Genomic DNA, 22,905 nt, shown 5'->3' with positions numbered 1-22,905 from the left:
CGGCGTGCACACACAGAGCGCAGGGCGAATCAGCAGCTCCTCAATACACTTGCCCACCCCGCACGCATCTCCACAACCTGTAGAAGTGTGTTCTTCTCGTTAATAATTAACAGAGAGGGGAGACCATCAACAAAAGGCAGTGAAAAGAAGTGGGTGATGTGCTGGTTACCAGCTTCCAGTACCTGAAGGGACCCTACAAGAAAGAGGGAGAGAGACTATTTACAAGAACGTGCAGGGACAAGACACGGGGGAATGGCTTCAAACTCAGAGCAGGCTGAGATTAGGTATTAGGAAATTTTTGGCTGTCAGGGTGGTGAGGCCCTGGCACAAGCTGCTGTGAAGAGAAGCTGTGGCTGCCCCATCCCTGGAAGTGTTCAAGGCCAGGCTAGACAGGGCTTGGAGCAACCTTGCCTAGTGGAATGTGTCCCTGGCCATAGCAAGAGGCTGGAACGAGATGGTATTTCAAGGTCACTTCCACCCAAAATCATTCTGATTCCATGAAATGGGGAGCACGGGGATAATCGGCACTTGAGAAAGAGGAATCATTTTACAGGTTTTTTTGGATATTTATAAGGTAGAGTTCATGGTGATGGCAGGAAGTAGCAGCTCCACCAAACCATACAGCATTCTTTGGGAGCGTGCTCCCACTGTGCCACACGCACTCGGAAGGGTCCGGAGCCCGGCTTGGGCAGCAGCTGCAGCACCAGTCTCTCCATGGTGGGACTACTCCAGAACAACAGTCCCTCCTGCTGCCTCCAGAGCTGCTTTGATCTTCTCTGCTTCCTCCTTGGAGGCGTTCGCCTTGATCTCCTGCGGAAGGGACTCCACCAGCTTCTTTGCCTGTGAGAGGGACAAAGTACAAGGCTTGTAAACAGGCTTTCACTAACTGGATTACTGGATTTGGAGCCATGATCCTGACCTCTGCTTAAGCCAACCATGGAAACTCACTGACCAGCACAAACCCCGAGACTCACACTTGAACATCCACCAGAAGGCAGCCAAACCTGACCACAAGTGCTGACAGATCTGCCGGGAAACCTCATCCTGCAATTCCCTGCTCTTCAATTCTTCCACCCTGTGCACGGTGCTCCCAGATGTGCACCCCAGCCTGCACAGGTGTGGGTGCAGGCAGAGCCCCACGCAGTGACCTGCTGACATGCTGGGCTGGCTCTGTTCAGTGACAATGTTTTGGTTCACATTCTTGTACCAGCAGGAGGCAAGGCCAGAGCAGGTTTTGGACACAGCTGTACTGGCTAGAACAGAGTTCCAGTACAGACTACTTAACAACACAGTATCTTGACATTTTAGGGACTTTTAAAGTAAAACTACTGGTATTAAGCAGGGCTGCAATACTTAAGGCAAGCTGAAAAACTGCTGAGCTAATTTAAAGAATTTACTGCACTGCTGCTGTAGAGAAGGAAGCGAGCCCAGCAGGACAAGAACAAACCACTGCTGCTCTCACAAGCAGCAGCTGTCTGCTGCAGCACTGCGGGGTTTAGCACCCACTGGACTGGCTACTGTGCTGGCAGAAAGGTTTTGTCCTTTTGATTCCTTCTGGGTTCAATGCCTATGGATCTGTGGTGGCAGAAAAATGCTTTTTTTTTGCTGGGGTTAGAAGGCACAGATGTGTGGGCAGTGGTCGGCAGGGCAGGATTGCCTTTGCTCACCAGGACAGGATTTGGACAGGAGCCTGTTCAGGCTCACTGTGATGAGGACAGGCAACACAACACAGGTTACTGATTTCTGAACAATGCTCAGCAAGGTGTGACCCCATTTTAAAGCAGCCCTGGTCAAGAACAGCAGCTGTTCTTGGTGTTCAGTGGGAAGAAGAGCAGAGCCCAAGCCAAGTGGGACCCATGTAGCAGCAGCCATGGGGCAGAAGCAGCATGCTCCCAGTCCAGCTAGAGGCCAGGGCTGCTGCTGATAGAGGGTAAGCATCTGCTGGGCAGCTCCCAATGGGCCTCCTGAGGTGCAGCCAGCCTCGGTCCAGTGTGTGCTGATCATGCACCTGTCTCATCATGCAGTTATTGCCACAGGACTGATGTTTAGGTCCCAGCAGTGCCCAAGGTAATCACTGTATGTGCTTCCCTCCCTACTATCAGCAGTCCTACAGGCCACGGGCAGATCCCCCTGCAAACCTTGTAAAAACCACCTTGACTGGATGGCAGTAAAACCTAAAATAAAAGGGCTTTGGCTCCACTTTGAACACAACCTCTGCAGGTAGAACCTCCACAACTCTTTGTGCTGTGTGTCTTTCACTTGATGCGTCAGCCTTGGGTACATCACACTTGTGTTTGCCTGCAATAACTGGCACCTAGGAACAGTTCATGCAGCAAATGTCACATGCAAAGCCAAGCTCAGTTAGCATCAGCTCTCCAGTGAATTATCTGCTGACTGTATCTATTACAGGGTTTGGTATTTTCATGTTTGCTTGGGACTGATAATAGATGAACCACTTCCACAGGAACCACACTGACAGTCACATAATTATCCCCATGGGACAGCCAAACTTGTACCTGTGCCACTGACTTTCTCTGCTGGCTCTGCAACGCAGCAGTAAGAATGGTCAGAAGATTATCTGCAAACACTTCTGCTCTTCTGTGCTACAACAGGAGCAGACACTGCAATGCTCAACGTTGCAGCTGGAATACTGCAAAGTGCTACTACTGACCCCAGGATATGAAAGCTGTGAAGTGCAGCACATTATATGCTTCAGCAGTAGCAGCTTCATCACCCAACATGCTGAGCCCACATCCCAGGTCAAGGGCCTGAGCTCAGACACTGCCCAGAGCTGACGCCCGTCTCCTCCAAGGAAAGAAGCAGCATCACCTATAAAATGAAGGGCCCTGAAAAGAGCTGGAAGCCTGGATTGCAAGATATGTGAATTAGAGAGGCTCACTTAACTTGAGAAGTACACAGGCTTTGGTAAAGGCAAGCCAAACCCAACTGTAGCAAGGGATGCTGGCTACTCCTGAGCTCTGCAAGAAAACTCACAGCAGTTCTCAGGTTTGGAGAAGATGAGGCTGGCACGGACATCTCTGAGTCCTTTGCTCTGAGCCTCCTCCTTCATCCCCCTGTTTCTGACAAGGAAAAATGCCAGACAAAGGTGCCACCAAATCCTGTTCCCCACGTCTCTGAGATGCACACGGTCAGACTGTGCTTCTGAATGCACAAACCCAGGCTCTCTTTGAACATAGAGCCGAGGCTGCTGGACCTGGGGGCAACACAGCAGAACCTGGGGCAGCACCGCCTCACCTGCACGAGGTTCACTCCTGGTACGAAATTCTTCACCTCCTTGATCAGCTTCACCTTGTCAGTGGCCTTCAGCTCCGTCAGCCGGACGGTGAAATGAGTTTTCTCTTTCTTGAGCGGGACCACCTCCTCCTCCTCCTGGAAGCAGCCGGAGCGCGGTGAAGCCCCGCGGCCTCGCCCGCGCGCGCGGCCCCACTCCCGCCCCTCCCGGAGCGCCCGGTACCTGCGGAGCCGCCTGCGCGGGTAGGTGGGAGGCGGAGGCCGCCGCGGGCATCACCGCCACGTCCGGGATCTTCAGCGTCTCCTACGAGAAAAGCAGCGGCACCAGCGGCCGGTCAGGCGGCGCACGCGGCCGGGTCGGGACGAGCCGGGACGAGCCAGGCCGGGCCAGGCCAGGCCGCCCCCCGCACCCACCTTGAGCAGCGCGTTGAGATCGGCCACCTCCAGCAGCGTTAGCCCCGCGATGTCCCGCACCAGCTGCCGCACCTTGGGTGAGTACTCCTTGGCGGCCGTGTCCAGCGGCGCCCCGGCCAGCGCCTCCGAGCGCCGCGCGGGGCCGGTACCGAGCGCCCGCAGCCCGGCGGGGAGCCCGGGCGGCGCGGGGCGCGGCGGGCGCGGCGGCAGCGGGAGCGGCGGCAGCGCGAGCAGCGCCCGGCGGGCGGCGGGCAGCGCGGCGGGCAGCATGGCGGCCCCAGGACACCGAGCGCTCCGCCCGCGCTCCCGGCGGGCCCCGCGCCGCGCTCGGGACCGACCGGGAGCCAATCGGGACAGAGCGGCAGCGAAACGGTGTGCGATGGGAGATGTAGGCAAAACCGGGGCTGCGGAAAAGCAGATCGATCATAATAAATGCATTACTATTTATCATTTCTAAGTAAGAATAGAAAAATTTTCATGCCTGAAGGAACAGAAATTACTTCCTCTCCGGAATGTTTGGAAGGAGAATTGGTTATATTTCTACACTGTACACCATGGATAATGTAGAATTGAAGCATAATGAGTGCAAATTAAAAGAAACAAAAATAAAATCTGAAAGACTTGTCATTTTCTGACTTTCCCTAACTGCAGTAATACATTCTAAAGCTCCATTAAAGCCTAATAACTTTTATGCATCTACAGCATAGAAATACTCTAGACACTGTAGGAAGGAAATTTACGTGGCCAAAGCTCAATTTGAGCTGAAGCTGGCCAGTAGTGCGGGGGAAAGTGTAAAGGGCTCTGCACCCCGGAGCTGCTGCCACCCCTTGGCTGCCATTTGCCCGGTTCGCTGGCAGGATGCCCCGGTGGGCGCAGCACAGGACGCCGCAGCTGGTTCCAACACTTTATTGTCACCGATAGCGCTCGGTCTCCGCCGAGAGGGGCGGGAACGGGGACAGGCCCTGCCCGGCGAAGGGCCCCGGGCCCGTGAGGCGCTGCAGGGAGCGGGGCTCAGCGGGGATGGGGCAAAGCTGGCTCCGGGGACCGGGCGGGGCTGGAGCGCTGTGCCCTCGGGGCTTGCGCCACAAATCCCGGGGCGAGGCGAGCTCCCGCCCGGGCCCAGGGGCCGCCAGCTGCCGAGGGTACGTGGGTGAGCCGGGGGGCTGCTGCCCCAGGCTGCAGGGCATGAGGTGCTGCACCCCTGCCCCTTGGTCCCCAAAGCCGGCCGTAGGAGCCAATGGCCCCACCGGCCCTGGGGCATGGGGCCGGGGGGCAGGACGAGTAGTCGAAGTACAGAGTGATTTTGGATGAAGAGTAGTGTTACACTGGACCCACGGGACCCCCGAGATCCCTGTGCCCTGTGGCCGTGATCAGTCAAACGAGATGAGCTGCGCCTCTCCGCTGCCTGGGGGCTGCTGTCCGGGGGCAGGTGCTGGTGGGGGCTGCTGCGGGGGCGGGGGGCCAGCTGGGGCCACCTGGAGCAGAAGAAACAGCTTTGTTAGTGTGTGGCTTCATTAGCTTAGTGCCTCACTGGGTCCTGACCCCCTGGGCTGGTGGCACTCACCTGTTGGTAGAGGGGCTGCTGCCCAGGCAGGTAGGACTGCTGGGCTGGCAGGCTGCTCAAAGCTGTGTCCTGGCCTGGCAGGGCAGACATGAGACCCTACGGGAACGAGGGGGTGGGTGTCAGAGGGGCTGGGGTTCATACAGCACCCACAGGGCAGTGGTGATTGCCCCAGCCTCCACCAGACCTACCCCAGGATAGCTCCATGGGCTGGAGCCCAGCCATACCTTGCTGCCCCGTGCCCAAGCAGGGAGTCCTCACCTGCATGCTGTATGGCTGGTAGCCCATAGAGACAGACTGGTTGCCCATGTAGCCCATGGTGCCCGATTGGGGTGCCTGGGAGATGGCTGGGATGCTCTGCGACTGTGAGGCTGCAGTCTGTGGGGAGAGGCTGGTGACAGGTGGCACAGGCAGCAGTGGCTCACATCTCCAGACAAGGACCTTGAGCCCAGAACTGGATCTAACTCCAGCCTACTTCCACAGCAAGAGCAGCAGATCTGGAGATCTGGAACCAAACAGCCCATTCTTCCCTCCCGCTCAGAGATCCCATTGCTGAGTTTGGGTACGTTGCCCAGCCCCACAGAACCCCCCAGCCCTTGTCCCAGTTGGCTGCAGGCTGTGTTGCCTCACTTGCCTGGTAGCCCTGTGTTGGTGTGGGCTGGTAGGATGAATATGCAGGGGTGGTGGTGGGCACCGCTGGCCCCTGCTGAGGCCCCTGCCCACTGCTGGCACCTGGCTGGTACATGTAGGCATTCACCATGCTGGGATCTGGGTGGAGAGAGCAGAGGTTGGTGCACCCACCTTGGGCTCACCCCTATCCCCAGGGACCAAGTTGCCCAACGTACCAGTCCCGGTGACGGGCATGCCAGTGTATGGGCCAGTTCCCCCCTGTGCAGCCTGGTTCATGTACACGCTGTGCATGGGAGAGCCCTCCACAGAGCCAGCTGGGCTGAAGGTGCCAGGGAAGCTGGTGGGCCCAGAGGGCTGGTAGATCACCCCACCGGCTGCGGGCATGGCCTGAAGCTGTTGGGAAAAGGAAAGCCAGCTTAAAGCTGCAGTCCCTGGAACCTGTCGGGGGAGCCTACCCCAGCAGCTGTACCTGGGCGTAAGGCAGTGAGAAAGCTGGCATCTGAGCTCTCATCTGGATGGTCTGCTTCTGCTGCTCCAGACGCAGCTGCCTCTCCTTCTCCTGCTCCTGCAGGCGCTGGATGGCCAGCTGACGCTGCATCTCCAGATATTCCTGTGGGAACAGGGCTGTGGTGGCTGGCAGCCACAAAACCACACCTCTCCTACCAGGGCAGCCATCCTTATGCTGGGCCACGGTGCAGGCACCCTGGACATGCTTCCCTGCCTCACCTGCTTCTTCTGCCTCATGATCTCCAGCTTCTGTGCCAGCTGGATCTGACGCTGCCGCTCTGCCTCCTCCGCTGCACGGCGCAGCTTCTCCTGGTGCTCCTCCCGCAGCGCATTCAGAGCCCCACGTGCATCCCGGATCTGGGCCAGTTTGTCCTGCAGGCCTTCATAGTACACTGGGGAGGGAAGGAACAGTCTCAGGAACATGGAGACAGAACACCTGGACTGCCCCTGCACTCGACATGAGCTTCTCTCTGGTGAGACTGTGTCATGGGCGTGCTGAACCCAGACACCATGGAAGCCATGGCTGCTGCCCACCCACGCCCAGGGCCAGCAGCTCCCCCAGCTCCCACGCACGCCTGCGCTCGTCCAGCTGGTTGAGCAGCTCCAGCAGCTGTGGGTGCATGTTGTTGATGGACTGGAAGAGGGACAACACGGCGGAGTCGTTGGTGATGCTGCGGCCTCGCATGTGGTTGCTCTTCATGCGGTTGACGAATGTGGTGACTGCGTTCTGCAGCGCCTTCAGGAACTGCTCGTGGTTCTCCTCGGACTCCCCATTTTGGTACTGCTGCTGGAAGGAAGGAAGGATGGGTAGGGCAGCCAGTCAGTTGTGACCTCCCAGTGCCAAGAGCCAGTAGCCAGCCTGCAGAGCCCCAGAGTTGTGTGCTTCTTGCCCCTCAGTAGGTACCAGATGCAGGCCCAGACCCCCTCTTACCTCAACCACCCCAAGAGGGGCAGGGTGGGCTTCCCCAGGCTGCACAGCTGGCTCAGTCAAGGACAGGGGTGCTGATGGTGTGGGGCTCTTGCGAACCTCCTCCTGTTTCTTCTCCCAGTAGTTGCGGTTCAGGTACCGAGCCAGCTGCCAGGAAGAGAAGGAAGATGAGCGTCACTGCCTTGCAGGAGCAAGCCTGTGCTGCAGACTAGCAGAACCAGGATCCTTACCTCTGGGTCAATGTCCTCAGCCAAGGGAGCAGAGGAATTCTGGAAAGAGACAAATGGAGAAATGCAGTTCATCAAAACCAGAGATCCCCAGGTCCCACACAGACGTTCAGCTTGGACCTGGCCATGTATGACCACCAGGGAGAACCTCAAAGGGGACACAAGCTGGGAGGCAGTGGAGGCACCTAAGTCCTGGCTGAGAATACACCCTCTTGCCCAGAACACAGAACGAGCAAGGGGTTGAATGGGGCAAATATTTTCCCTCAGTATGGGGATTAAATTGGATACAATCAGGGCAGACTTGGGCTCAGAAGTGGCCTGTGTCCAGCCAGGTCATGTACAGGAGCTGCCGCAGACATACCACAGGCGGGGAGTAGAGCGTGCTGACCGGGGGAGCCGACGACGTGACAGGAGTGGGCTCAGCCTTAGGGTACATGGAGTAGGTTGTTTTCTGCCTCTGCAAAAGAGAAAATTCCCAACTCAGGGAATAGTCCAGGCTTCTCCAAACCAACCACAACACACTGTGCCTGGCTCTGCTTTCATCCTCTCATTCCACAGGCTTTGTGCCTGGCTCACACCAGGATATGCCCAGACATCTGTTATGGCCCAGCACAGCTGGGCTGAAGAGCAACAACCCCTCCCAGATCCCAGCAGTGAACAAACCATTCTCTCCTTCTCCTCAGCCTCTGATTGAGACAAGGCAATAGCCAGCTGGAGCTCCTCCTCCTCTTGCAGAGCTGTCTCATCACGCTTTGGAGGCAGCTGGAAGTGGAAAGATGAGGAGGTGGTCAGTACTGAGATCAACAAACAGGTCAGGATCACCAGATCACCTACGGGGCAGCCACTCACCTGGGACTGCTGAGAGAGGGGGCTGGTCAGGTACTCAGGGGGCAGTTCAGAGGTGGCAGCAGCTTTACCCTCAGTTTTCCTGTAGTGACAGGTGACAGTATGGACTGAATGCTCCCTCCTCCACATCAGAGCCCGGCTCTGCACAATGTTTCAGCAGCAAGCCCCACTCCCAGGAAGGAAGAGAGCCCAGCCCAGCCTGCACAGCCTGGGAAGCCCTCACTGTGCTCTGCAGGGAGCTAGTTCCACACCTTGCTTCCCCCCTCAAAGTCCCAGCTGTCGCAGGCAAAGAAACCCACCACGAAGGGTACTGACTTGTTGAGATGCTCATAGCAGGGCTCACAGACTCTCACTTCCTTCTCAATCCCAAACTTGGGGATGGTGGAATACTTGGAGGAGCATTTTCCACAGAAGATCTGCCCACAGGCCCGGCAGTGGTGCTGTGAAGGAGAGGAGACATGACTACAGTGGCAAGACATTCCTTCTCCTTTAGCTAACATCACCCAGACACTCCTGTCATTGCCCTGCCAGCAGCGGGAAACGTGGTCTGTCCCCAACACACTTCCACACAGCAAGTCCTGCAGGGAGTCCTGCAAGTCCCAAGGGCTGTGTAGAGCAGGGAGCCCAGAGGGGCAGGAACAGCACCCACCTTCCGTGTCACAACGCCAAACTGCACTCGGCACCTGTGGCACTCCTCTGCATCCACCCAGTCTGGAGCCTGCAGGGGTCAAGGGAAATTGCATAAGGAGGGAGGAGTGCACTGGCACTGGGCATTTCAGGAGCTCTGATGGCTACTGGGGCCCTCATATCTCACGGGGGACACTGGAGGCATTTGCAGCTCAACAGGAAATATTAATCCCCACAAGTTATCTCCTCTCGTGTTCCTCAGAACACGTGATGCTTTCCTAGTCAGTACAAGATTTGCTAGGAAAGTGTCTGCACAGCAATCACTTCAGCAATGCCCTGCTGCCACGCCCAGCCTGCCAAGCTCCTGCAAGGTCAGTGAGCAGGAGGAATGATGGCTCTGACTCCCTGTCCTGGTCAGTTCTCCCAGCAAGGTCTCCGATCCTCATGAAACAGAGGAATGCTAGACCTTCAGGTTTGGCAGGAAGGGGATGGGAAAGCAGGTCTGTCCAACAGTCCCAGCTGCTCCCCCCCACCACAGAGCTCACCCTCTCTGCAGCAAACATGGCATCGCTCTCCTTGAACTCCGGGAAGACGTGACCTGCAGGAGAAATGGAGCCCTGTTGTGAGAGGAATCCTCTGGCACAGGGAGGCCATGTGCCTGCCACCTCATACTATAGGTGGCAGCTCAGCACCACCTCTTGTCTTGACCAGTACCTCCCTCTGTCTCCCCTCAGCCCTGGTCTGAGGACAATCCCCAGTTGTTTTCCTTACACACCCACAAGGGACATCACAGGCCTTTGGATAAGGTTTATTATTTCTCAGTACTTTGAACTGCGGGATAAAAAAGCCCACTGGATGGGCAGGCAGGGCTGTGAGTTTCAGCCCCTGAAGGGCCAGAGTTTGGCACCACCAGCTCAGGGTGGTGGACCGACCCTCCAAGCTTGTGCCACTGCCTGCAGAGTTTGTGGTGCACAGAAGGAAGCAGAGGCAGCAGCGTGTCCTTGGCCTTGAAGTGGACACTGCTGTCCTGGGACAGAAGGGAAAATGTCACACCAACACTGTGTCATCAAGTGGGAATGTGGACCTATCCTGGGAGCAGGAACAAAAGCCTGTGAGGAAGGAACAGTCCCACAGCAAATCCCTCCCAGAGGACATGATGACTGGCTGCCAGTCTCCCCAACACCAGTTGCAGCTGCTGCTTTTCAGGTCTCCCTGCCAGCCCTGAGGCACTGGCTGGACTGGAGGCCCAGAGCAAGGCTGTCCTGGTCCTGGGATCACTGGACTGTCCCATGTCTGCAGCAGGATTTAGTCACCCTGAAGGGTTCATTGGGTATTGGGAACCAGGACGAGTTCAGTGCTGCAAGTCCAGATTTTGCTCACACCAGGCACGGAACTGCCAAGGCTCCTGCAGAGCAGAGCTGCTTCACCAGGTGTCCCCTCACCTATGGCCACAATCCTCACCTTCAACCTTCATTATCTGATAGGTGTCCTGCACCACCTTGTACTTGGGCTCGTTGCGGAAGGCATGAGCCCAGGCCTGGATGAGGTATAGGATCTTACTGCGGACACTGGTCTCCACTTGCCTCTGCACAGGAAGGGAGGAGAAAAAAACATCTGAGAAAATGTCCCTGAAACCCAAAGGATGGTGTGAACCCCCTGAAGAGAAGCCAGAAATACCACTCAGGAAAGAGACTTTAGAATACTCGGGAGAATTAAGAGCTGTCAGAAACCTGCAGTGAGGACAATGCACAGCACAGACAACAAACCCCTCCAGCTACCCCACTCTCCCCGCCAGTAAAAACAACAGAATGTCCTTTGGAGCAGCACAGACCACCTGAACAGAGCTGTGGCCTCGATGCTTACAGCAAATGCCCAGCAGCTCTGCCCAAGCCCTCACCAGAGCCACCCATCCCACACACAGAACATGGTGGGAACCCCTGGCCAGTACAGCACAGCCCACTTTGCCTGCCCACTGACAGTGGTGGGGGGTGCCTGGAGAGTGTCAGCACCTCCATTCCAGGAATACTCAAAGCCATCTCAGATGTGACAGTGAAGACAGCTGGGACAGATGCCCTTTGCATGCAGGGGCAACTGCATAACACTTCAAGGAACTGGAGAAAAGTTGGCAAGCCTGTTGTGACCTCAGCCAGCCTCAGAGCCGCTGTGTCATCAGCTGCCCAAGTGATCACATCCACATGACCGGCTGTTCCAGAAATCCCCAGGAAGCACAGGAGCACTGTGAAGCTCTGATTTTAGCCAAGACCTCGGCCCACACAGCATCACTGACAATTCCTGGAGCTCCAACTTCTAGAACATTTGGCAAAATCCTGCATTCCATACATGTTACAGCCCTGAACTTCATCAGAACTTGGACTGTTTTACCAGCACTGGGTGTTCACAAGCAGCAAAGTTCCAAATGTGGGAAGAGAATGGGGCAGTTGTGAAACTCCTGAGGCAGGCAAGGACTGAGAGAATCACAAAATCCCTGGATCTGATTCGATCTCCTCAGCCCTTGGAGCAGCTGTGCTACCATACCTGGCTGTCATGCTATGGCAGTGTTCCTGCCTCGGGAGATCCTGCATGGAGACTGAGTCAGCCCTAACAGGAAGGTGACAGGAGACACCCTGCTTGCTGTGCGAGGTGACAGGACTCACACAGCTTGTCCTTCAAGGATCTGGGTCACCTGATTGTTTATTTCTGGTGGAAGACAGAAGCTGTAAGGAAGGAACAGTACGATGCTAATAAGCTCTTGTCTGGGCATTGCTGTTCTGAGTTGGGAGCGGCAGACAGGAGTTCTCATTTCCACTCCACTAAAGCAATTCCCCAGTCCAAGGACACCAAGTTCCAGGAGGCATCAGACTGGTGATAGATTGTAACAACTTGTCAGTGCCAGCAGCCATGGCCACATCCTGCAGAGCTCCAGAACAACTCCACAGGCCAATGAAATGGCTGTGACACAGAGGCAGCTCCAGTTGGTTTTTCCTTTGTGCTTTACCTGCCTACGTGTCTCACATTGTCCCACGAGAGGGAATTCACCTTGCCACATCCCAGGTCCATGGTAAAGATGCCACGCCATCATCTGTTTTCTTTTGCTGTCCCAACCCAAGTGTTGCATCCAGGAGCATTTACCATGGCACAGCCCACACCTCTGCAGTACATTCCTGTCATTTCACAGTACAGACAAACCTCTGCTCTTCCTAGAAGCCTTCCTGCACTGCCTACAATCACGCTTTCACACCACACGATAGTTTGCTCCTTTCTGAAGTGCATTTCCAGTTTCCCTTCTGCTCCTTACCCAAAGGGGACACATGAGAGAACACACATGTTTCTTCCTGCTGCTGCTGCTTTTCCATAGGAAAAAAAAAAGCCAGTAAAATAAATCTATTTACCTTGAGTATTTCCTTCAGCTCCTCCATCGTCTGTTTATTGGCCACCTCATCATGGACTGTTTGGCCACAGTTTTTGACCACTGACTCCATGACCTGCAAGGGCCAAGACAACATCAGCCAACAGCTCCCTGCCTCCCCTGCAACTTGTGGGGGTCCCAGCACACATTACAGGCTTAACATGAGGCACTACTGAAGCAATGAGGTGTGTTGGGGCCATGTCAACTCACTCCCTGCACTGGGAGTCAGCTGTCCTTCACTGCTGTGGGGGGCTGGGGGCCTTCTGCTCTGTGGAAACCAACCCCTGGGAGAGCAGCCCAAGTCTCAGCTTTGCCTGTTCCAAAGCCAAGATGGAACTAAAACATGAAGGTCCTGGCCTGATCAACCCCAAATCTCTGTGCCAGAGTCAGGAAGAGGCTGGCTCCACGCTGTGCTGCAAGAACCTGTGCAGCCTCAAGACAGGTAGTCAGAAGCCACTGCTGTGCTCCCAGCCAGGTGCTGTTACCTCCAGTGCGTACAGGGCCACGTGGGGATTCTTGTCATTCACTTTCTTCTTGATGGCGTTGACAGCATATTTCGCTCTGGGTAGGGGAGAAGAGGGGACATGTTCTCAGGGGATCAAGGATCTGAGGGGAGATCCCACCTGCTGCTGAAAATCCACCAATGCCCACCCTGACATGAAGGGCACAGTTAGACATGGAACACATGATTTGCTGAGTGGAACAGGGAAGGAATAAGTGCATTCAAGCTTCAGTTTCCCTAAGGATTTCAGGCCAGGGGTAATCTGCAGCTCCCAGGATCTGGGAAGCACGCCAACACATCAGGTATGCTATACAGCCCCTCGGATGCTCTCATAGAAGGGTACACCGAGATGCGTGCTACCACGGGCTGGCACCCTGGAAGGGTCTTCTTCCTTGTGCACGCAGCAGAGCTGTGCCCACAGCATGTCGAAAAGCCCAGGAGCACTTACTGCGTGTCCCCCTGACGGATCATGTCGCAGATCTGCAGGATGGATTCCCAGTCTGTCTCGAGCAGGAGCTGGCTCGTGGCCTTATCTGCAGTGAACGAACCCACCAGACCGCCGTGAGCCGCGCTGAGCCCGCGGCTCCGCTCCGCCACCGACGCGTCCCTGCGAGGGCTCCGGGCGTGGCGCTGCCCCGAGGCTCAGGGACAAACCCCGATTTCACCGGAGAGCACCGACCCTCCCGCTTCGGGCACCCTCGGGCGCTCGGTAACCTCGGCCCCGCCGCTGCCGCTCCTCCCAGGCGCCAACAGGCTGCGGTACCGCAACCCGACCCGGCCCAACCGGTGCCGTACTCTGGGCCCGCCTGCTCCCGGGGCCGAGTGCTGCGGACCCCGACCCGGTTCCCGTCCCGCCCGCCGAGGGAGCCGCGCCGGTACCGAGGAGCCGCTCGAAGGTGCCGCCGCCGCGCCCCATGGCGTCCGCCCGCCGCCGGCCCGGTCCGCTCCGGCCCGATCGCTCCGTCCCGGTCCCTCCCCCGCCCCCGCCCCGTCGCGGCACTTCCGCTTCCGGCTTCCGCCGGGCGGTGCCGCTTCCGCGGGGCGGCTCCGCCATGGCCGCGGGGCGCTCCCCGCCCACGCTCCTGCTGCTGGGGGCGGCGGGCGGTGGCAAGAGCCTCCTGGTGCGGCGGCTGCGCCATATCCATGGGGAGCGAGGGACCGGGGCACCGGGGACGTGGGGAGGGGAGGGCCGGGCCGGGCCGGGCCGGTGGAGGGCGGGCCGGGGCCCGGGCGGACCTCACCCCCGGCCCGTTCCCGGAGCCGCCGTGTCCTTAACGCGAGGCACAGCTGAGCGCCGAGGAGCCCGCGGAGCTGGGCGAGCCTCCGGCCACGCTGCCCACGGTAGGTGCGGCCCGGGGGGCTCCGGGGCACGGCCGGGGAGCTCCGGGGCACGGCCGCAACCAGCCCGGCGCCTGTCGCGCAGGTGGGCACCAACCTGACGGACCTGCGGCTGCCGCGGAAGGTGACCGTGCGGGAGCTGGGCGGCTGCATGGGCCCCATCTGGCCCAGCTACTACAGCGAGTGCAGCGCTCTCCTGGTGAGCAGCACCGGGGACCCGTCGGGGCTGGAATGGGTCGGTCCCCTCGGGTTCGCCCCGTAGTGGGATTTCCCCCTTCCGTGCCCTGCTCTGGCCCGGCCCAGCCCGGCCCGGGGTTGCTCTCGGCACACCGCACCCTGCTTTCCCTTCTTCCCTTCAGTTCGTGGTGGATGCCTCCAATCCCACCCAGGTCTCCTCGTCCTGCATCCAGCTGCTCTCTGTGCTCTCTGCAGCACCGCTCGCCTCTGTGCCTGTCCTGGTCCTCTTCAACAAGATGTGAGGAGCGTCACCCAGAGGGTGGAGGTGCCAGGGAGCAGCGGCTGTGCCCGGGGCTGGGCCGGGCAGGGGAGCCGCGGTGCTTGGCTGATGCAGCTCCCCTCTCCCCATCGCAGTGACCTGCCCTGCTACATGTCCCTGGTGGAGATGAAGTCACTGTTCCGCATGCAGGACATCGTGTCCTGTGCTACACAGCCCATCACGATGCTGGCGACCAGCGCCCGCGATGGCACCGGCCTGGCTGATGTCCTGCAGTGGCTTCGGGCCGCCCTCAAAGACCCCTGCTGACCCCAGCCCTGCCAGGGGCTGGGAGCAGAGCCCAGGATAACCGTGTCACAGAAGGTGGCGAAGGAGCAGCTGCCCTGCCTTGGCGAGCCCAGGACAGTGCCGTGGGCTGTTGATGGACTGGATCCCTGTAGGACTTCAGAGTAAAACTCCCATCAGATTGTCCAGGCTGGTGGCTGCCCTGTGTCTGGGGAGGAAACCCTGGGCTTTTGGGGAAGGGACAAGTAGAAGCCACAGAGGCCACATAGTGCTGGCACGTCCAGACACAGGAGTGGTTCCTGCAGTGGGGCTGGAGGCTGCAGCAGGACCTGAGCTGAGCTAAGCACAGTAGGGGTGGGCAAGGGCCCCTGGGTTTAAGACTGAGTGCTCATGGGGATCCTGCCAGCAGCTCTGGCCATGTAAGCCTCATGCCAGCCCAAGCACAGTGGGGTGACCTTGGGGAAGATGTGGAAGGATTGGATGGATGTCAGGATTTAGGGCAAGGCCAGTGACGGGTGTTGCAGTCAGGGATGTCTCACTTGCTAGCTCTGGGCTAGCTGTAGCCTCAGCAGGGCTGAGCAGAGGGGCAGGATCACCTCCCTTGACCTGCTAGCAATGCTTTTCCTAATGCACCCCAGGAAGAGCTGGGGCTGTCTGGAGAACTTGCTGTGTGCCCACACTAAGCAGCGTCTATCTGTGCTGGTAACCTGCCCTGTGCCCACAATGATGGCCCAGCCCAGCCCAGCCCAGCCAGGCACACAGCTACCTCAGCTGGCAGCCCTGGTGCCAAGGCACAGGCTACTGGTGGCTGCCTGGTCCTGGCACGTGCCACATAACACCCTGCCCTGGGCTTGTCAGTGCTGTGGCACTGGGGCAGCTGCCAGCCCAGGGCCTGGAGCTGCCAACAGCGTGACATGGGGAGGACTGGCTCTTGCTGCTGGGGGCTGCAGCTATTGCACCATGATGATAAGTGGCAAGTGGGGTGGCAGTGGCCTTTGCTCCAGCAGTGTGGGCTGAGCTGGGCTCTGCCCCAGGCAGCCCTATGGGAAAGCAGGTGGTGCCAAGGAGCCCGAGCACACCCTGGAACTGCTGCTGAGTCACTACCATGAACAGCACTGACCCACCAACCCTACCTGCCTGCTTCCAATTCAACATGTCCAGATACTAGCCAGAGCACTCCTGCACAGCAGAGCTTTAATGGGCCAGGTCAGCTTGAGCCCAGAGTCCCTGCCCAGCCCAGCACTCGGCATCACGGTGATTCTTCAAATCCATCCCACCAATCAGTGCAGTGGGTGCAAGGCTCCTGGGGGTGGCCCAGTGACCTTGTTTGTGGGACTGGAGTTGGCCAGCTGGTCCAGCCAGGCACTGGGCTGGAGCTGGGTCCATGCCTGGCAGCTCCTGGCTCCATACATGCTTTTCCCTAGGCAGTGTGAAGGTGGTTGTGGAGAAAGCTCCATGATCCCCAAAGGATTCTGTAAACAGCTGAGTGCACACTGGCAGGAGGGAGAGCTGAAGAGCTGCTCTCTGCAAGTAGTGAGCCCCCATGGAGCAGAGTTGTGCTGGTGAGGCAGTCCTGCATGGAGCTGTGCCCTGGGGTGTGACAGCAGTCCTGTACCTACTTCATCTCAGCGGCTCCTGCATCCCTGCGATGCAGTGTTCCCAGTGACATGCCCCAATGGGTCCTTGGCTGTGGCAAGAGGGGAGGATCTTCCTCAGCATTCCATGGTTCCCCAGCTTCCAGCGCTGTGCAGTGATGGGCAGATTCAGTCCCAGCTACAAGCAGAGTCTGTTCCATCCCGTTCCTTCCTGTGGCACTAACAGGACAGAGTGCCTAAGACCCCATGAGGGAGAGGGGGCTCTTAAGTGTCATCTCTCTCCAGGTCCTTGTCCCACACCTGCCTCCGTCCTCTTTCCCTGTCCCTGGGCCTCAGTAACACCAAGGATCATGCATCCCTTGGGAGAGGCAGAGGAACACCCATGCACATGGCTGAGCTCTGGGTAGCCCTTCACAGCCTGGCAGCCCCTCCCCACTGCCCTTCATGCTCGCCTCACCTGGGACTCAGGAACGTCTGTGTCTCTGCTCATAAACGGAGTGAAGCTTCTGGATGAGAAATACCTTATCTTCCCCTTCCTGTAACATCAGAGACCGTGCAGTCAGCAACAGTGGGGAGGTTGAGTGGCAGTGCTGGGGCTGCAGCAGGCTGTGAAGCAGCGGGGACGGGCAGGGGCAGTGCTCACGCACATTGGCAATCTGCTCCTGCAGCAGGCAGACGACCTTCCGGCGGCCTCTAACCACCTGGATGTTGAAGTAGATCACAGCTCTGCAATGACAGAGGATGGGATGGTGGCAGCCAGGCAGGAAGCTGAGGGACACTGTGCTTCTAGCACTGGGATAGGGCACAGGGCCTTGGCTCTCAGCCCCTCTCAGGTCTGTGGCAGCAGGACCCTCAAAGTGAGGGCCTGGGGTTCAGCCTTGGGCTCGGGTCCATACTCACATCAGGGCCACAGACATGAAGAACTGGAGGCAGGTGTTCTCCAAGACATGCTGGTAGAGCCAGGCAAACCAGGTGATGTTGGGGTTGGACTTCTCCAGCACTAGCACCCACCTCTTCCCTGACTTGTAGATGGTTTCGAGCCCACGGAAGGGACCGCAGGTTTCTGAGGGCTGCACCCTGACCAAACAGACCAACAGGGCATTCAGAGCAATGGGCAGCCCAGCAACTACTGGCCCCAGCCCAGGGCACAGCCTGTCTCAGATGTCCAGCCCCCCAGGCATCCAGCCCCACTGTCCTTGGCATCTCCAGGGCTGGACAGGGGAGTCCTTGTCCCTGCCTCCTGTACCAGGAACAGCTGGAGGAAGTGAGCAGGAGCCAGCAGCTTGGAGGCACATCCCGTGCCTGGGGCAGCACCTCACAGCCTGCAGCCAGGGGATGCCAGGGACAGGGGCCATGGTCTCCCCAGCCCCTCCTTCTCCAGGCAGCCAGGGGCCCTGTGCCCTGAGCCATGGCCTCATGGGTACTCACGACCAGATGGTGTAGGAGAGGAAGGCAGCTGCACCCAGGAAGGAGGGGAAGCACAGCAGAGTGATGAACATGGTGCTCATGCGTGATGCTTGCCAGGGCTTGCTGGGGGACTGGCAGTTCCGCATCAGGCTGGTCTGTGGATAGGGAGCAGAGTCCCGTGGGCTGCCATGGACACCGCTCCTGGAGGGCAGTCTGCACCTTGCTGTCCCCTCCCTCCCTCCCAGTGGGAGCAGAGTGAGCTCGGTGATATCCTGTCCCCAAGAACCCCACTCAGTTCCATCAGGACGAGGCAGTTCCACGTGGCACCACTGCTGCAGCAGAGGCTGATGGTGACAGGGCACAGTGTCACTGCAGTTTCACCCAATGGGGAGTTGCAGGGGTGGGGGAATCACCTTTTTGATATAGAACAGCAGCAGCAGCTTCAGCATCTGCACAGCTGGCAGGAGTGGAGCGAAGAGAATGCCCAGCCTGGGAGCAGTAGGAAGATGAGCTTGTCTGGGTCTGAGCCCCAGGGGAGAGAGCGGTGGGCACAGCTACAGCACCCACAGGGCTCCTGGGGACTACAAGGCATTTGCCAGCAGAGGAAGGAGCCACACCAGGCAGAAACATCTCACCAGGTCAGGGTCTGCCCATAGATCAGCTCCAGCACATTTCGGGCAATATCAAACTCTGGCCTCTGCTTCGTCTTCAGCCTCTTCTCTAGGATTAGCCTGGGTAGAAGTGGAACTCTGCTCCCACACTGCCTGGGGGGACTTCACACCCTACCTGCCCCCTCTGATGGCAGCAGAGCCTGGGTGCACCAGAGAGCTGGGCCCATGCAGGGGTGTCACCACACCGGTGGGGGGACATGTCTTGGGGTACATTACCTCCAGATCAGCTCCCCAAAGAGCGTATCCAGCAAGGTGAATATGAAATCCATCACCATGAAGCGATACAGGTCCTGTCCCACACATGTCTCCCAGCACTGTAGAAACAATCAGGTGTGGCATAGCATCACAGAATGGTTTGGGTTGGAAGGAACCCTAAAGCTCATCTCTTTCCCCACCCTACCACGGGCAGACAGCCTTTCACTAGAACATGCTGCTCTGAGTTGTGTCCAATTTGGCCTTTAACAGTTCCAGGGATGGGGCACTCACAGCTTCTCTGGGAATTTATGCCAGAGCCTCACCACCCTCACAGGGAAGAATTTCTTCCTGATGTCTAATAGAGAAGATGCCACCAGCTCCCTGCACAGCCCCATGCTCAGCCCAGTACTCCATGGCTCTGAGGCAGTGGTGCTGACCTCCTCTGTTGAGCAGATAACACTCCGGCTGAGCCACTGGTAGCACAGCAAGATGAGAACCATTGTCTTCAGGATGAGGTTCCTGGGGAGCAGGAGCAGTGCCAGAAGTCCCTGAGCCCAGGGGATGGAGGAGCCAAGCCCCACAGATGGGGTGCCTGGCCCCAAAGCCTCCCTGCCTGCCACAGGTGCAGAACACTCCCTCCACCACAGCCCCAGCCAGCCCACCTGATGATTGCCACGTAAACCTGTGTCACTGGGGAGTCCTGCTTCTCCCACATGGCCAGCAGGTTGTACAGGTGGGATATCAAGGCATTGAGGAGGGACACCACAAGGGGCAGGACCAGCAGAATGGCTTCTTGCTGCCATCTGCCACTGCCCTGCACTTGTTGCTCCTGCTGAACCTGGCGAGCAAGTACTGAAGTGAGCACATAGCTGTTGGCAGCCAGATGTGAAGTCCTTGGGGAGAGCAGCAAATGCCCAGGCCAGGAGCAGAGTTGCACTGGGGCTGTCCCTGCCTCTCTCCCCAGTATCCCAGCCCTGTCCCTCCAGCCCCAGGGCAGGGGATCCCAGGTGAGAGGCGGCACTCACTGTGTGCATGTGCTTGGAGAAGTAGTGCACAGCCAGCATGCAGCCCGACACCAAGCCCAGTGCCAGGACCCAGGCCAGCAGCATCACCAGGCAGTGCCCCAGGCACTGGCAGCGGCTCTGGGAGCGGGAGCGAGAGCGCTGCTCCACCAGCAGCTCCTGGAAGAGAGCAGCAGGTGATGGACAAAGCACTGGTGCAAGGTTGGGGTCAGGGATGTTTTGCATCTCCCTGCTACCCACCTTCAACTGGGTGCAGATGTTCTCGCACTGCAGCTTCACCGAGCGCCTCTGCATCACCTTGAAGTCCCAGGCACAGAAGACTTTGATGGCCAAGTCCCCTGTGGAGCTTCCCACGCTCCCCCGAAAAGAGCGAGACACACTGCAGCGAGGTGAAGGGCATCAGGGATTGGGGCTGAGTGAAGGGGAAGGCTGGCAGTGCCACAGGTGCTGCTGACCCACCTGTACACCAGCAGGATGCAGGTGACAAGGAAGGAGACCCCAACACTGAACAGGTAGGCCAGAGGCAAGTTGTATGGGAGGGAAGGGGCTGCAAGGGGGCACACGCTGCCCTTAGGTCTGGAGGTGCAGGGGTCATTTAGGGTCACGTTGCTGTAGTAGCCGTAGTACAGCAGTGAGTGTGTGAAGTAGCCCTGCAGGAAAGCACGCGATGGGCCCCACGGTGACCTCGGTGTGCTCGCAGCATCCTGCTTAGCCTGGCACCTCTGTGCCAGCCTCAGGGACACAGAGCCTTGGGCTGGGGCAGCACCACCTTGTGTACCCACAGCACTGGTGGTCCTGGGGCCCAGGAGGGCAAGAACTGGGGTGTTGTTACCTGGGGAAAGTGGGGCTGCCCCCCAGGCTTGCGCAGTCCCTGACCTGGGGGTGCCTGGGCCATGCTTACCGCTCCTGTGAGGAGTTCGAGGCCAGTGAAGGGCTGGGGGCTGACTGATGCAGAGGGGTACACAGCCTGCACGACCACCACGAAGGCCAGGAGGATGAAGAATGAAAAGAAGTTCAACATAAGGAGTGTCTTGAGGAAGAGGAAGTAGGAGAGGACACTGGAGCCAAAGCGGCCACCAATCTGCTTCAGGGCATAGTGCCAGGGCTGTGCAGTGCGGAGCAGAGACAGGAGCCTGTACCAGAGACCTCGGCAGCCCTGGGAGAAGAAAACAGGGAGAGCAGTGGGGCTGGAGTCTGCACTGGAGCCCTCACAGCCTCTGTGCAGACCTGTGTCCCTGACTTACAAGGACGACGCAGAACTTGGGCCAACCACAGGGTGAGAAGGGGGCCCAGTGATGGGCACGCTGCCCCAGTGGGCCCCTCTGCCCACTCAGCTGCCGCCTGCCCAGAAGAGAGGGAGGTCAGAGGGTACCACAGGGACAGCTCCGGCTGTGGGAGTCCTGCCAAGCTGGTGCTGATGGAAGCGGTCCTACCTGAGGATGCGTTTCTCCGCCAGGCTGAGGGGCATGGTGAGCAGCATGTGGCTGCACTGGCTGGGTGAGAGGCTCAGCAGCTCCTTCACCAGCAGGTTTCGCTTCTCTGGGGCACAAGGGGCTCAGTGGGACACGGCCGGCCAGGTCACGGCATGCCTGTCCCTAACCCAGCGTAGGGACAGTGGCCAGCACTGCCTTCTCACAGTCTGGGGGACCCTCACCTTCCAGCGTGGCACTGGCAGGGTCAGTGTCCAGGTTGTACTGGCGCAGGCTGGGCCGTGCCGTGCGGCAGAGCTGCTGCAGCGGTGGGCGGCTGCTGCGGCGCCGCAGCCGGGCCGTGCGGTTGCAGTACTGGGAGATGATGGCCCCAAGGCTGCGTCCTGTGGATCAGAGCACAGCAGGGTTTGGGTGGGAGAGCAGGGTGGGCAGGAGAGCTCTCCAAGGGGCTCTGGGACCTGGGGAAGGGTGGGAACGTGGGTGGCACCTACCGATGGTGCGGCTGGGCATGCTGGCTAAGATCTGCAGGGTGGCAGAGGAGTAGCTGGGGTGCTCCTCACCTTGCCCAGGCTCTGGCCAGGCCACCACACAGGCATCTCGAGTAGCCGAGCAGGCTGGGGACTCTGGGAGGGGAAAGTCAGGATGCAGAGAGCCCATGGCTCATCCCTGTGTCCTTGCTGCTCTGCTCCAGCATAGAGGCTAGGTGCATGCTCTTCCCAGAGTACCCCCTTCACCAGAGATGCTTTCTGCATCCCCAAGATCTGGTCTGCCCTAGGCTGCCTTGCTCAGCACTGGCCAAGGCATCAGCTGGCTCCTATAAATGCTCCGGCCACAGCACTGACACGTGATGCAGCTGGCCCAAGCAGAAGGGTGGCCCTGGGCACAGACACTGTCCCCAGCCTGCCCCGGCTGAGGCTGCAGCGCTTTACCTCTGCTCCTCTCCTGCAACTCCAGCTCCAGACCTGCCTCGATCAAGCTGCTCTGCTCCAGGATGAGTTGGTGGAATGAGGTGTGCAGGGCTCTCTCATTGTCCGGACTGAGCTCCTGGCTGCAGGAAGACAGGGACATGGTGGCACGGACAGTCAGTGCCTGCAGGGAGCCTCGAGCCCCTGGGACGCAGGTCCCAGGGCACGGCAGGGCAGCGGGGGGAGTGTCACACTCACCCATCGCTCTCGGCGCCCTCGGGGACGTGGAGGGTGATGGAGGGCGGCTGGGACATCCTGCGAGGCCGAGCGGGTCCCTCCTACACGGGCCCTGCCGTGGTGAGCAGACTGGTCCCGGCCCCCCCCCGGCCACGGCTCCCTCGGTTTCCGCGGCTCCCAAGCGCTGCGGGGCGGGGGCAGGCGGGAGCGCGGAGTCCGCGGGGCTAAACTGGGACTAAACCCGGGTCCAGCCCAAGCGAGCGTCAGGAAGGAAGAGACCGCGGACGGGGCGGTACCGACGCCGAGCGGGCTCCGCCCGCCGTGCCGGGACCCCTCGGCTCCGGCACGAATCCTCCGAGCACCGGTACCGGAGCTCGGGTCGGGAAGGGCCCGGACTGGCCCTAAGGGGGCACATCGGACCAAAGACCCCCGTGACGCCCACCGTGTTCTCCCGCCCAGCGCCGTC

The 22,905-nt window shown here is 59.0% G+C and overlaps 4 protein-coding genes across 6 annotated transcripts; 1 reads left to right on the top strand and 3 right to left on the bottom strand.

Annotated features, from left to right (window-relative positions):
* Positions 1–455: 455 nt before the first annotated feature.
* Positions 456–3,936, bottom strand: MRPL12 (mitochondrial ribosomal protein L12). The gene is made up of 4 exons (XM_062506003.1): positions 3,667–3,936; positions 3,476–3,556; positions 3,256–3,390; positions 456–840 (listed from the first exon to the last, which is right to left on the bottom strand). Exons 1-4 carry the CDS (start codon positions 3,934–3,936, stop codon positions 724–726), a joined length of 603 nt encoding a protein of 200 aa, XP_062361987.1. The 3' UTR covers positions 456–723.
* Positions 3,937–5,006: 1,070 nt separating this feature from the next.
* Positions 5,007–13,882, bottom strand: HGS (hepatocyte growth factor-regulated tyrosine kinase substrate). 2 transcript variants are annotated; one of them, XM_062506001.1, is made up of 21 exons: positions 13,780–13,882; positions 13,349–13,433; positions 12,884–12,959; positions 12,382–12,474; positions 10,454–10,577; positions 9,538–9,590; positions 9,015–9,083; positions 8,681–8,805; positions 8,369–8,447; positions 8,183–8,281; positions 7,881–7,976; positions 7,523–7,561; positions 7,296–7,439; positions 6,938–7,151; positions 6,584–6,756; positions 6,327–6,467; positions 6,073–6,250; positions 5,862–5,995; positions 5,489–5,605; positions 5,231–5,326; positions 5,007–5,141 (listed from the first exon to the last, which is right to left on the bottom strand). In XM_062506001.1, exons 1-21 carry the CDS (start codon positions 13,814–13,816, stop codon positions 5,037–5,039), a joined length of 2,277 nt encoding a protein of 758 aa, XP_062361985.1. In that variant the 5' UTR covers positions 13,817–13,882; the 3' UTR covers positions 5,007–5,036. The 2 variants fall into 2 exon arrangements, with proteins under 2 accessions (XP_062361985.1, XP_062361984.1); XM_062506000.1 differs by having other exon boundaries at positions 6,938–7,148; positions 8,183–8,447.
* A 70-nt stretch (positions 13,883–13,952) lies between these two features.
* ARL16 (ADP ribosylation factor like GTPase 16) lies at positions 13,953–15,163 on the top strand. 2 transcript variants are annotated; one of them, XM_062506226.1, is made up of 5 exons: positions 13,953–14,037; positions 14,186–14,241; positions 14,324–14,437; positions 14,598–14,713; positions 14,830–15,163. In XM_062506226.1, exons 1-5 carry the CDS (start codon positions 13,953–13,955, stop codon positions 14,999–15,001), a joined length of 543 nt encoding a protein of 180 aa, XP_062362210.1. In that variant the 3' UTR covers positions 15,002–15,163. The 2 variants fall into 2 exon arrangements, 1 of the variants encoding a protein (XP_062362210.1); XR_009933843.1 differs by lacking the exon at positions 13,953–14,037 and having other exon boundaries at positions 14,086–14,437; positions 14,671–14,953.
* A 999-nt stretch (positions 15,164–16,162) lies between these two features.
* On the bottom strand, positions 16,163–22,832 carry TMC6 (transmembrane channel like 6). Its single transcript, XM_062506096.1, has 20 exons — positions 22,461–22,832; positions 22,227–22,345; positions 21,789–21,920; positions 21,522–21,680; positions 21,301–21,406; positions 21,112–21,208; positions 20,769–21,023; positions 20,327–20,517; positions 20,108–20,246; positions 19,871–20,026; positions 19,508–19,683; positions 19,283–19,364; positions 18,867–18,964; positions 18,615–18,710; positions 18,393–18,468; positions 18,001–18,134; positions 17,473–17,649; positions 17,220–17,298; positions 17,030–17,108; positions 16,163–16,791 (listed from the first exon to the last, which is right to left on the bottom strand). Exons 1-19 carry the CDS (start codon positions 22,514–22,516, stop codon positions 17,037–17,039), a joined length of 2,400 nt encoding a protein of 799 aa, XP_062362080.1. The 5' UTR covers positions 22,517–22,832; the 3' UTR covers positions 16,163–16,791; positions 17,030–17,036.
* Between the last annotated feature and the right edge of the window lie 73 nt (positions 22,833–22,905).

Source organism: Cinclus cinclus, chromosome 20 (genome assembly GCF_963662255.1).
Source record: "Cinclus cinclus chromosome 20, bCinCin1.1, whole genome shotgun sequence".
NCBI lineage: Eukaryota > Metazoa > Chordata > Aves > Passeriformes > Cinclidae > Cinclus > Cinclus cinclus.
This window is presented reverse-complemented; position numbering and strand designations above follow the sequence as displayed.